General features: G+C 49.2%; 1 protein-coding gene across 1 annotated transcript in view; it reads left to right on the forward strand.

Moving 5' to 3' along the window:
* Positions 1-1929: 1929 nt before the first annotated feature.
* LOC102774233 (laminin subunit alpha-3-like) overlaps positions 1930-11396 on the forward strand; it is a 65375-nt gene continuing 55908 nt past the window's right edge. The window contains exons 1-2 of the mRNA XM_015570548.1: positions 1930-1992; positions 5793-5949. Coding sequence (XP_015426034.1) covers positions 1930-1992; positions 5793-5949 — 220 coding nt within the window. The remainder of the gene's footprint in view (positions 1993-5792; positions 5950-11396) is intronic.

The following is an 11396-nucleotide window of genomic DNA, read 5'->3' on the forward strand; positions in this document are numbered from 1 at the left end:
GTGCTCTACAACTTCAGATCTCACTCAAGGTGTTTAAGAATGGAACCTGCAAATGGTAGGTGATACTTACCAGTTCATGTTGATGAGTAAGAGGAGAGAAAATTCTGAGTGTTGGGGTTGTGTCCTGGTGCATAATAAGCCACCCCTAAGCCCAGGCTTCAACCACTATTTGTTTATAGTTCGTGGTGCAGCCACCTGGGCTGGGTCAGCTGGGCAATTCTGCTGGTCTCCCTCGAGGTCTCACACAGGTGCCTTCCTCTGATGGCTTGAACGGGGCTGTAATGACGAGGCTGGCTTTGCCCACGTGCCTGGCATGGTCTCACATGTCCCAGGACCTCTTTCTACATCCCTCTTCCTCCAGCAGGGTAGTTAGACGTTCTTAGCGCATGGATTCTAGGTTCAAGGGAGAATTCTGAGATGACAAGTGATTATGAAATTTCTGTTTACATCACTCTTGTTAATGTCACATTTGCCAAAGCAAGTCACATGACCAAACTAAGACTCAGTGTGAAGAGAAAGAATTCCCAGAGGCCTGCTTCATTGGAGGCCCTCCATGTAATAAATGGCCCATCTTAAACTAAAAAAATATTTTAAATCAAAATGTTTAAAACTTACATAAATACAGATTCAAAATTAGGTTACTTGGAAAATCCAGCGGATGTTCTAGAGCTTTGTACGATGGCACTGGTATTTGGGGATTTTTTTAGTGGCTTGTGGGGCTATAAAAACTCACCAGATTAGCCCTGACCAGTTTGGCTCAATGGATAGAGCATCGGGCTGTGGACTGAAAGGTGCCAGGTTCAATTCCGGTCGAGGGCACGTACCTTGGTTACAGGCTTGATCCCCAGTGGGGGACGTGCAAGAGGCAGCTGATCGATGTTTCCCTCTCACCGATGTTTCTAACTCTCTATCCCTCTCCCTCCTCTCTGTGAAAAATCAATAAAACAATATTAAAAAAGAAAAAAACCCTCACCAGATTAGCCCAACCACGTCAACCAATCAATCCATCAATATTTATTGAGCACCTGTTAAGTCATTATCACGATGCAGAGTGGTATGGACGACACGTTTTCCTGTTTATCGGATGCCCGAAATGGAGTCAGAGAATACAGATAGTAAAAATAATGTGGGAAACAGAATAAGGCAGAATATCACTGAGTGCTTAGTTGTCCCATATAGAATGCAAAGCAGTAAAGAATTTAAACTTTCAGTTATACTTTGTTCTGATGAGGCTTGCAACACATGCGGACATGGTCTGAGCGTTGGAATAACCTTTGATAATCCAGGTCTGAGCACGTAGACTGGACCATGGCTACCGCCTGGCTCTCCTGGTCCTGCTCTCCAAGGTGGAGAGCACTGCTTTATGGGTACAGAAAACGAGGGAAATCAGCCACGTGAGAGGGGATCAGACCTTCTCAAATCTGAGCCCTTGCCCTCTGAGAAGGCAGGCGCCTTGCAAGTCAATTGTGCAGCGTCTGCCTGGTTCCTTTTGTCTTTAGCAAACTGCACTCGGGGCCTAGTGCTCATTCGACTGCCCTGGGCGGCAGACAGCTGAGGAGTCATGTGGATCGATGGGCATGTGATGGCTTTGGAACAGCAACGCATCCCAGACAGGGAGGATTGAAGAGCAAGGAAGAACTAACACCAATTCAACACCTACTTGTGTGCCAGACACTGTTAGACCCTGCGGATAAAAAATAAATTACACTGCTGCCTGCTCCAGGAGAGCGCACAGTCTGGTAAGCAGGCAGATCAAGTGCTGCAATAGGGGCATGAACGGTGTGCCCGGCGAGAGGCGGCCCAGCTCTGAGGGCAAAGGGAGCGTTCTGGGTGGGGCTAGGGAAAGCCTGCCAGGCGGTGGTGCCCACGGTCAGTTCTGAAGAACTAACTGGAGCTATAGGGTGGCGAGGGGGATTCCTGACAGACGATATGGCCGTGAGCAACGTCGTGGAGACACACGGAGGAATGGGAAACCGTTTGCGAAGGCTGGAGGTGAGGGCACAATCCCCGCAAGTGAAGGAGATGGCAGGACGGCGGGCGAGGGCCAGCTCACCAACCACCCTGGGAAGGAGCTAGTTCAGTCCTCATCCTGAGTGAGAAGAAACACGACGTGATGTTAAGCAGAGTAAGGACATGGTTACGGCCGCAGCCTAGTGACAGCACTGCCAAGAGGAACTGCCTGTGTTTTATCGTCTTCTCTGTTCAGCGTGGTAGCCATGAACCACATGTGGCTGTTGAACACTGACTGCTTCCACAGGGAGTCCCTCCGGTCAAGGCGGCTTCATTCACTGAGCGTCTATTTCTCATTTACATAGCAGCCCAGTGCAGGTGTGTGTGGAGCAATCTCCCATGTGGGCCGGCCTGTGGATTGTGGATTCCCTCCATCTCCTTGGCCTCGGAGCCCTTATCTCCAGGCAAGAGAAGAGCTAGAACAGGAGGGATCGCACAGAGGGCTTTTAATGGCTACTATTCCTCCCTTTCCATTGGCTCAGAATCAGTCATATGACCCCACGGAGATGCAAGTGGGGTGGACAATGGATTCCTCGGGCAGCACCACTTCCTGGAACAGCTGTGCACTATGCATGGGGGCACCAGTCCTTGGTAGGCAGCTAGTCATTGCCGCCACATCCCAGCAGGTTATGTTGATGGTCCCCGTGGCTCTTTGGTCTTTTCCTCACCATTGTTTCCATGCCATCGACTTGGCCCCTCTCTCATCTCCTCCCACGCCCTCAGGGTATGTCTGTGGTTTGCTCCTATTTTCCAGTTGTTTTACAGAGCCTGGCTGTCCAACCGGCCACACTCCGAATCCTCTTTGGAATTTAGTTCTATGGAAAAGCGCTCTGCACGAGGTAAGGAAATAACTGGTAAGTGGGTGAGGTATAGAGTCACGGAGTGCCTAGTCACAGAGTGCATACCCAGGCCCTCCATAACTCCAGTGTAGAAGTGTACAGACATGAGCAAGTTGGATCTACCTGGTCTTAAGAGGAAAATATTGAATTCAGCATCCCCACTTATTCTGTAAACTACTCAGCATTAAGGGGGCTATTAAAGACGGTTACGTGGTGAGAGGTTTCAGTGATTATATCTTTTTTTAAATGTCTTCCTCACATTATTTCTTTCTTTTATAATTCTTTATTGTTGAAAGTATTATATATGCCCCCCTCGCCACCCCCCCCATTATATCTTTACAATTATTACACATATGTTCTAGGGCTCAGGTGAAATGAGTTCAATCTAGATTTTGACCAAGAACTACCAATCTGCTGCTTTGTTTGAGGCACTTCTATTGAGATCTTAGACCATATGACGAAGAAAACGTCCTTGGGCCAGCCTCTGTCCTCAAGCGTTTCCATCCTTTATTATCAAACTAGGGGCCCAGGGCACGAATTCCTGCACATTGAAAGGAACTGTGGGCTGTGAGGCTGCAGTGGGCACAAGTGTGGGTCTCGGCCCATCCTCCACACCCCTGCCCACCCGGCCCCTCCCGCCATGGTCCCTGCTCCCGCCGCTGCTGCTCCCACATGCTGGCAACATCCGACCTACTCGCACCCACTGATGGTGCAGAGGGATTGGGGCCGGCACCATCAGCGGGTATGAATGGCAGCTGCTGACCTGATTGCCCCTCAGGAGCAGGGGGAGGTGAAGAAGCCCTCAGGGTCGATCAGGGCTGGCAGCCGCCACTTGCACCTACTGATGGTGATCGGGACCAGCACCAGGCACCAGCAGCGGGTGTGAGTGGGGCCGGGACCGGCAGCAGGTGCGAGCGCTAGACAGGACACTAGAGGCTTGTCTTGATGACAGTGACCAGCACCCATCTTAGTCTGGTGCCCCCGCTCACCTGCTCCAGCATCCTGCTTAAGCCAACGCCCGCCATGTTCTGCACACGCCCCCTGGTGGTCAGAGCATGTCATAGCAACCTGTTGTTCCGGTTGTTCCACCATTCGGTCTATTTGCATGTTAGCTATTTATTATATAGGATAGCCTTTTATTGTGAAAATTCTTACCAAAATGTGTGTCTCTGCGGTGATATATTTTGGACATAGGAACAAAGTGCAGTGTGGCTGGGCCCCAGCAACTGACATATTTTAACGCTGCCTGTGGTGTTAACTCTGTGGTCACAGAGACTGTGAAACAGGATTCAAATCCTTAAACTTATGGTGATCTGAAAGGAAAAAAATTGAAAACGATATAAGAGGATATCTTAGAGGCTGCTTTCTAATTTTCACTCAAAATCTCTGCCAGATAAATTACTAACCTTCATGTCAAGAGCATGAAAGCTCCATTTCTTAAATCTCCACTAAGCCCGAGAAGATGAGATAATTTCTCTCTAGCTTATTTTTACTCATTTCCACAAAATGAAAATAATGGCTTTCACCCACTTACCTTTCAGGATTAGCTCTGGGCTAAGGGGGGAAATTTCACTGTAAAGAAAAGGTACTACCTGGCCGGCGTGGCTCAGTGGTTGAGTGTCGATCTATGAACCAGGAGGTCACAGTTCGATTCCCGGGCAGGGCACACGCCAGGGTTACTGGCTCAATCCCCAGTGTGGGGCGTGCAGGAGGCAGCTGATCAATGATTCTCTCTCACCATTGGTATTTCTATCTCTCTCTCCCTCTTCCTTCCTCTCTGAAATCAATAAAGCATATTTTTTTTTAAAGAAAAGGTGCTATCATAGAGAGGTAGGCTTCCTTCCACCCCAGTAGCACTGCTTGCAGTAACACATACCTGGAGTGAAGAAAAGGATTTCTTATTAACTAATATATAAAATTACCTGCTCTGCCCAACCGCATAGTCCACATAAAGGCCAAACTGGAGTGTGTGAAGCAAGAGCTGGAGAGGAAATTCATGCAGTCGGAATGTGAATTCTTCGCAGAGTCTTTGGCAGACTGGCGACCAGGGAGTGCCCTATGGGAGGCACCCGTGCCAAGGTTCCAGCCAACTTGGAATCTGCCAGCTGTGAGCAGAAACTCTGCTCCAAGAATTTCACTCTGGTTAGGTGAACAGAGGATGCTGAGCTCAGAAACAAACCAGACACAGGCCACGTGCGAGGGAGCATCCCTGCTTTCCAAGGAGCCCTCTGACCAGTGGCCTGGAGCAGGGCCTGGGGCAGGGCCTGGGGCCACTCTGAGGGGGAGGGGAGGTGTGCTGCAACCCCAGCAGGCACGTGGCTGGGTTCTGGATTTTGGGTACCATTTTGTAGTAATGAGCACTTGGGCCATTTCCTTGACCTTGACTTCTTACCTATCAATAAAAGTGGGTGATGTTGAATCTGTGTTTTCCAATGCCCAGGGGGCTAGGGAGATCCAGGGGGCGAGCCTCAGTTTTTAAAATGACGAGCAGAAACCCTGCTCTACAGAAACCCTGCCTGAGAGCCTGGCAGCGTAGGCTGATGGAGGCCCACTTTCTGCACTCTGGGCTGGAGCGATTTAAGCTCAGAACGGTCACACTAATTGCTCCATGCTAGTTACCAGCTATTTATAGGTCTTTAATCATATGGAAAATGTTTGTTAGGAAATAATATTTTGTAAAACTAGAGCTCCTGAGAGAAGAGTAATCTATCTATCTATATAAAAGCCTAATCGACCGGATGACCTGACGACCAGATGACCGGCCGGTAGCTATGATGCACAGTGACCACCAGGGGGCAGACACTTGATGTTGGAGCTGCCCCCTGATGGTCAGTGCACTCCCACAGCCAGAGCGCCGCTCAGCTGACAAATGGGTCCAGATGCCGGGCTCAGGGCTGGCGAGCACAGCTGCTCTCCCATGGACACTCCCCCGGTGTGCCCCAGCTGCAGTGGTGGCAGGCACAGCAGGCCGGGGTGAGCGGGAGCGGTGCAGCGCCCAGCCTGGGCTCAGGCTCCTCCCTGACAGCCTGCTGCTTCGTGCACTACTTCACGCTGCGCGGGATCAATGTGGACAGTGGGCCGGAGCCCAATGAGCTGGCAGGTAAGGCCAGGCTGTGGGAGCGTGGAGGTCTACTAATCCCCGCAGCCTGGGCCTAGGGACCCCACTGGTGCATGAGTTTGTGCACTGGGCCTCTAATAAAAGCATAAAGCCCTAGGTGGTTTGGCTTAGTGGATAGAGTGTTGGCCTGCAACTGAAGATTCCCAGGTTCGATTCTAGTCAGGGGCACATGCCTGGGTTGTGGGCTCGATCTTCAGGGGTGGGGGTGTGCAGGAGGCAGCCGATCAGTGATTCTCTCTCATCATTGATGTTTCTATCTCTCTCTCCCTCTCCCTTCCTCTCTGAAATCAATAAAAATATATTTAAAAAGCATATGAAAGTGCATGTTAGAAGGTTGGTTCTGAAAGATGCTCTCAACCTTCACAGCAGAGCTAACCAGGTGGACCATCAAACATCTCTCGTTCCCTCTGGGTTTTTAGGGGAGGCCTGACCAGGGTGTGGTCTTACCAGAACTAGCACCTTCTCTTGTTTTTCCATGTTGTTTGTGTTCTCGTCATGGCTGTTGGTGACCCACACGCTGCTATTGGCCTAGAAGGATGTCGTTGTCATTGCTTTCTCCGTGAAGTGATGATGGAGGAGGAAAACCACAGCCTGCGTAGCCATCAGCCCGTGGGGAGTTGTGCCTGGAGCAATACCGTTCTAAGAAGAAGAATAAGCAGGACCCAGGATTTATGGTCCCGGCTCATATTCCCGGGAGGACGTGGGAGGACAGGGAAAAGGCCGCCCTGTTGGAGAGGGGGAGGGAGGAAGGAGGAGGATAGAGCCTGGGCTTTGACTTCATGAGCAGAAGCCATGAGTACAAGTCCAAACGCCGTGTGGAAGGAGCCCGCCGAGTCTGATCTATGCCCCTGCAACAAGTTCACAGTGAGTTCATCACCCGCACAGTCGAGGGTCTGACCTCTAGGGAAACCCTTTTCAGCTCAGTCCTTCAGGCTCCCCCTTGAAACCTGAAGGACGTCGCTAGGCATGAATCACTCCTGAGGTATCGGGAGGCCAGCCAAGGCCCCAGTTCCTGGTGTTAGTTTGGGGTTTGTTTATTCCCAACTATGCATGTGTCACACCCCTCGCCTCCAGGGTCAGCAACCCCATAGCTGCCCTGCTGGGGACTCCTCAGCTTTCACACCTCACAGGGCCTCACCAGGGCAGCGTTTCCATCTGTCCTCCTGGGGTCCTTCCAGGAGCATGAACTGAGGGTCCCTATTATTCCTATTTTTCTTAAAACGGGGGCAAGTTATTTAATTTCTTCAAGTGTCATCTTTCCCCATTCAAACACAGCAGCTCCTTGCCTGGCTGGTGTGGCTCAGTGGTTGAGTGTCAACTGGTGACCCGGGAGTTCAAGGTTCAATTCCAGGTCAGGGCACATGGCCTGGCTTGTGGGTTCAATCCCTGGTGGGGGCCTATAGGAGGCAGCTGATCAGTGATTCTCTCATCATCTTGATGTTTCTCTCTCTCTCTCCCTTTCCCTTCCTCTCTGAAACCAATAAAATATATATTTTAAAAAATTAATCCCTCTCTCTCTCTCTCTCTCTCCCTCTCCCTCCCTCCCTGCCTCCCTCCCTTTCTCTCTCTTCCTCTCAAAATCAATAAAAATAATTTTTAAAGACCTCACAAAACACAGCAGCCTCATCTTGCCTTTAAAATGCCAGTGTGCCTTATATTTGCTGCTTTAGTGTTTAAAAGTACTTTCTCATCCCTTCCTTCATTCAAACTTCAGGGCAGCCTCTCTCCCCTCCCCAAGTAGCTTTATTCTCCTGACATCTCTGATAGCTAGGACTGTGGATGGCAGGTGCTCAGGGTGTTTGCTTTGGATACACAATCTTTAGAGAGATAACGTTACTGGCAAATATTAACTTTAGATATTTAGCTTCTATTTGATCATCTTCAAAGCTGTTCTCAGTGGGCAAACACACTTACCGCACGTGACATCACTAAGTTATTTCTAAGCTGCAATGACAATGCGAGGTCAGCGATGTTCCGTACCTTCTGACTGTGGCATGTAATAAACATATCGAGGAGTGATGTCATCATTTATAAGGCAGTGCACTTGCATGCCATGCTGGTACTGGTTGCCTTTGACAGCAGAATGGGAAGTGCTACGAGGAGGGAGCCTTGGTTTGAACCACAGGTGGTCGGTTCTGCTGCTGGGAATGCTGGGATCAGAACATCTCCGGGCGATGGGCTGGTGTGGGCGGAGGACAGCTTCTTCCCTTTCGGCTTTGCTTTCACTTCGCATATTAATAACGTAACTTTGGACTCTTAGCCGTTTGTTGAATATTTCCCCTCAAATACTCTTGTGTCTGGAAGGACTTTATAAAAATATATGTAAATCTATCTTTCTTGTTTTCTCTCAGTCTTCTTCTGTCATGTTAGATAGGACCATGGTACCGCGGCAGGACTGTTCCACGTAGTGCTGGGTGTTCATTCCCTTGATTTATTAAGATATAAGAGTCCCTATTTAGGGCAGAGCAATGTATTTCACTACTGGAAAAGTTAAACATATATAGACAGGCAGAAAGAAGAAAATAAACAAAACGCTCCTCTCTCCATCCCACCTATCCACTCATGAACATCCTACACAGCTTTCAAAATCTGAGTCTCCCTGCCTCACCGTGTGTGCATGTGTGCATGCACTCATGCACACATCCATGTATACTTCTTATATTTAATATATATCTCAGTTCTGCAAAATTTAGTAACAGCTGAATGAAGATAGGATTCACACACCACAAATTCACTTTTAAAGTGCATGACTCAGTGGTTTTCAGTGTATTATTCACAGAGTGGTATAGCCATCCCCACTGCCTGAGCCCGCACATTTCCGTCATTCCCGAAGGAAACCCCATCCCCCTTGGCAGTGACTCCCTGTACAATAATGCAGTCGTTTGTGTCTGGCTTCCTCCCTAGAGAAACTCTTCAAGGCTCCTCGGTGGTGTAGACGGTATCAGAACTCCATTTATCTCGCGGCTGAGCGATGCTCCATTGCAGAGGTGCACCAGAGTTCGTTTGTCCATTCATCAGTTGGTGAACTCTGGGTTGTTTTCACTTGGGGGCTATTATGAATGCTGCTAGGAACATCCATGGGCAAGTACTTGTGTGGCCATGGATTTAGCTCTCTTGAATATATATTGAGGATTGGAATTGCTGCGTCACATGGTAACATTATATTTTAATTTTTGAGGAGCTGTGGAAGTGTTTTCCAAAGTGTCTGCAACATGTTCATTTCTACCAGCAACATATAAGGGTTCCAATTTCTCCACATCCTCGCCAACACTTATTATCTGTTTTTTAATATTTTTTTAATTATAGCCATCCTAAAATGAGGTGACATCTCACTGTGGTTTTGATTTGCGTTTCCCTGATGTCTAATGATGTCTTTCTATGTGCTTATTGGTCACTTTCACATATTCTTTGAAGAAACCCTATATAATAAAAGCCTAATATGCTAAGTGTCCAGTCATCTGGTTGTCTGTTCAACCAATCAAAGCATAATATGCTAAGGCCGCTCAACCACTCGCTATGACATGCACTGACCACCAGGGAGCAGACGCTCCTACTGGTAGGTTAGCTTGCTGCTGGGGTCCAGCCAGTCAGGACTGAGCTGGATGGGCTGGACATACCCTGGAGCCCCCCCGCGGTCCCTCCCCGGCTGGCCAACCTCCCGTGTCCCTCTCCAGCCCCATTTGTGCACCAGTGGTGTCCCGCAGCCTGGCCTGCACCCTCTTGCAATCTGGGACCCCTCAGGGGATGTCGGAGAGCCGGTTTTGGCCTGATCCCGCAGACCAGGCTGAGGGACCTCACTGGTGCATGAATTTGTGTACCAGGCCTCTGGTGTCTATTAAAATCCCTTTTCCATCATTTACGTAATTTTTGAAATGGTTGTTACAGAGTTCTTTATTCTGGGTTTGAGTCTCTTATCAGAGCATGACTTGCAAATATTTTCTCTCATTCTTTGGGTTGTCGTTTCACCTTTTTTGATGGTGTTCTTTGAAACACAAAAGTTTTAAAATTTGATGAGATTCAATTTATTTTTTCTTTTGTTTTGTGTGCCTTCAATTTCATATGTAAGAAACCATTGCTTGTTTCAAAGGCAGAAAGATTTACCTCCTACGTTTTTATCTGAGGTGCTAGTGATTACGTTTAGGTCTTCAATACACTGTGGGTTCATTTTTGCATATGGTGTGACCTCGTAATATTTCACTATGTCATATACCACCATTTACTTAACTACCTCTTTATTAGTGGGCATTAAGCTCTGGTGAGTACTTGCCATTAGAGCTTTGCAAACTTCCTGAATTATTTCCTGTATATAAATCTCTACAGTGGAGCTGTTAGGGCAAAACCTACGCACAGGGGAGTCGCGGCTCAGCACTGCACACATCTGCTTCCTGGAAGGTGGCAGGTTTTTCTCCTGTGAAGCGAGTGGCACTGCGTCCCCTGAATTCTCTTCCACTTGCAGCGTCATTTAAACACCCGTTTGCTTGTTCGAAAGGTGACAGATGAGTCTCATTGGTGCTTTGCTGGCATTTCAGTTTTTAGGAAGCTCAAATGTTTCTTATGTGTTTCTTTTCTTTTTTTAAATTAAATTTGTTGGGGTGACATTGGCTTAAACATTTGTTTTCTTTGATTGTGTGTCTTCCCACGAGTGCTCAGCTTTTCCTGTTTGGTAAAAGCAGTTTATATATGAAAGTCACCAATCCTGTGACTTTTAATGGTGGAAGCTTCCTCCTCCCTCGTTTATGGTGCGTTTGTTCAGTTGTGGTTTCTAGGTGCACAGGCTGCTTTCCAGGAGTCAGTGCCTCCATCTCCACGGCTCCTCCTTGTGCTCGCTCCCCCCTTCTTCCTCGGCGCTTCTGTCCCTCATGGCCGACAGCGAGGCCCCCTCTCCCTGCCCAGGGGCCTGCGCCCCAGACGGACCCTCGGCCCCAGGAGCACCTGTGCCCAGGTCGGCGCCACGGCTCCAGCGGTTCGGCAACAGCTCAGCTCACCTGTAAAACGTAGCAGATGGCGCATCTCAGGGTCCCTCTCCCGTTGGGCAAACTACAACCTCCGCTCTTGGCTAATCCTCACCTTGAAACATAGCCAAATCCATTTTGGAAAGAAAAACTCTCTCTCTCTCTCTCTCTTCTTTTTAATATGTTTTTATTGACTTCAGAGAGGAAGGGAGAGGGAGAGAGCCATCAGTGAGGAGAGAGAATCATGGATCCTGCCTCCGCACGCGCACTCAGGGGATGGAGCCGCACCCTGGCCTGTGCCCTGACCCTGACCTCCGGGTTCGTAGGCGCCGCTCAACCACTGGGCCGCTGGCTGGGCCTGGCTGTCTCTTCAACGTGTTCTTTCTGCCGCTCAGAGTCCCCTTTGCGCCCAGACTCAGTGCGTGGCTGCGGCCCCGGATGTCTGCGACCACGTGGCTGCGGCCCCGGATGTCTGCA

Source organism: Myotis davidii, unplaced genomic scaffold (assembly GCF_000327345.1).
Source record: "Myotis davidii unplaced genomic scaffold, ASM32734v1 scaffold1467, whole genome shotgun sequence".
Lineage (NCBI taxonomy): Eukaryota > Metazoa > Chordata > Mammalia > Chiroptera > Vespertilionidae > Myotis > Myotis davidii.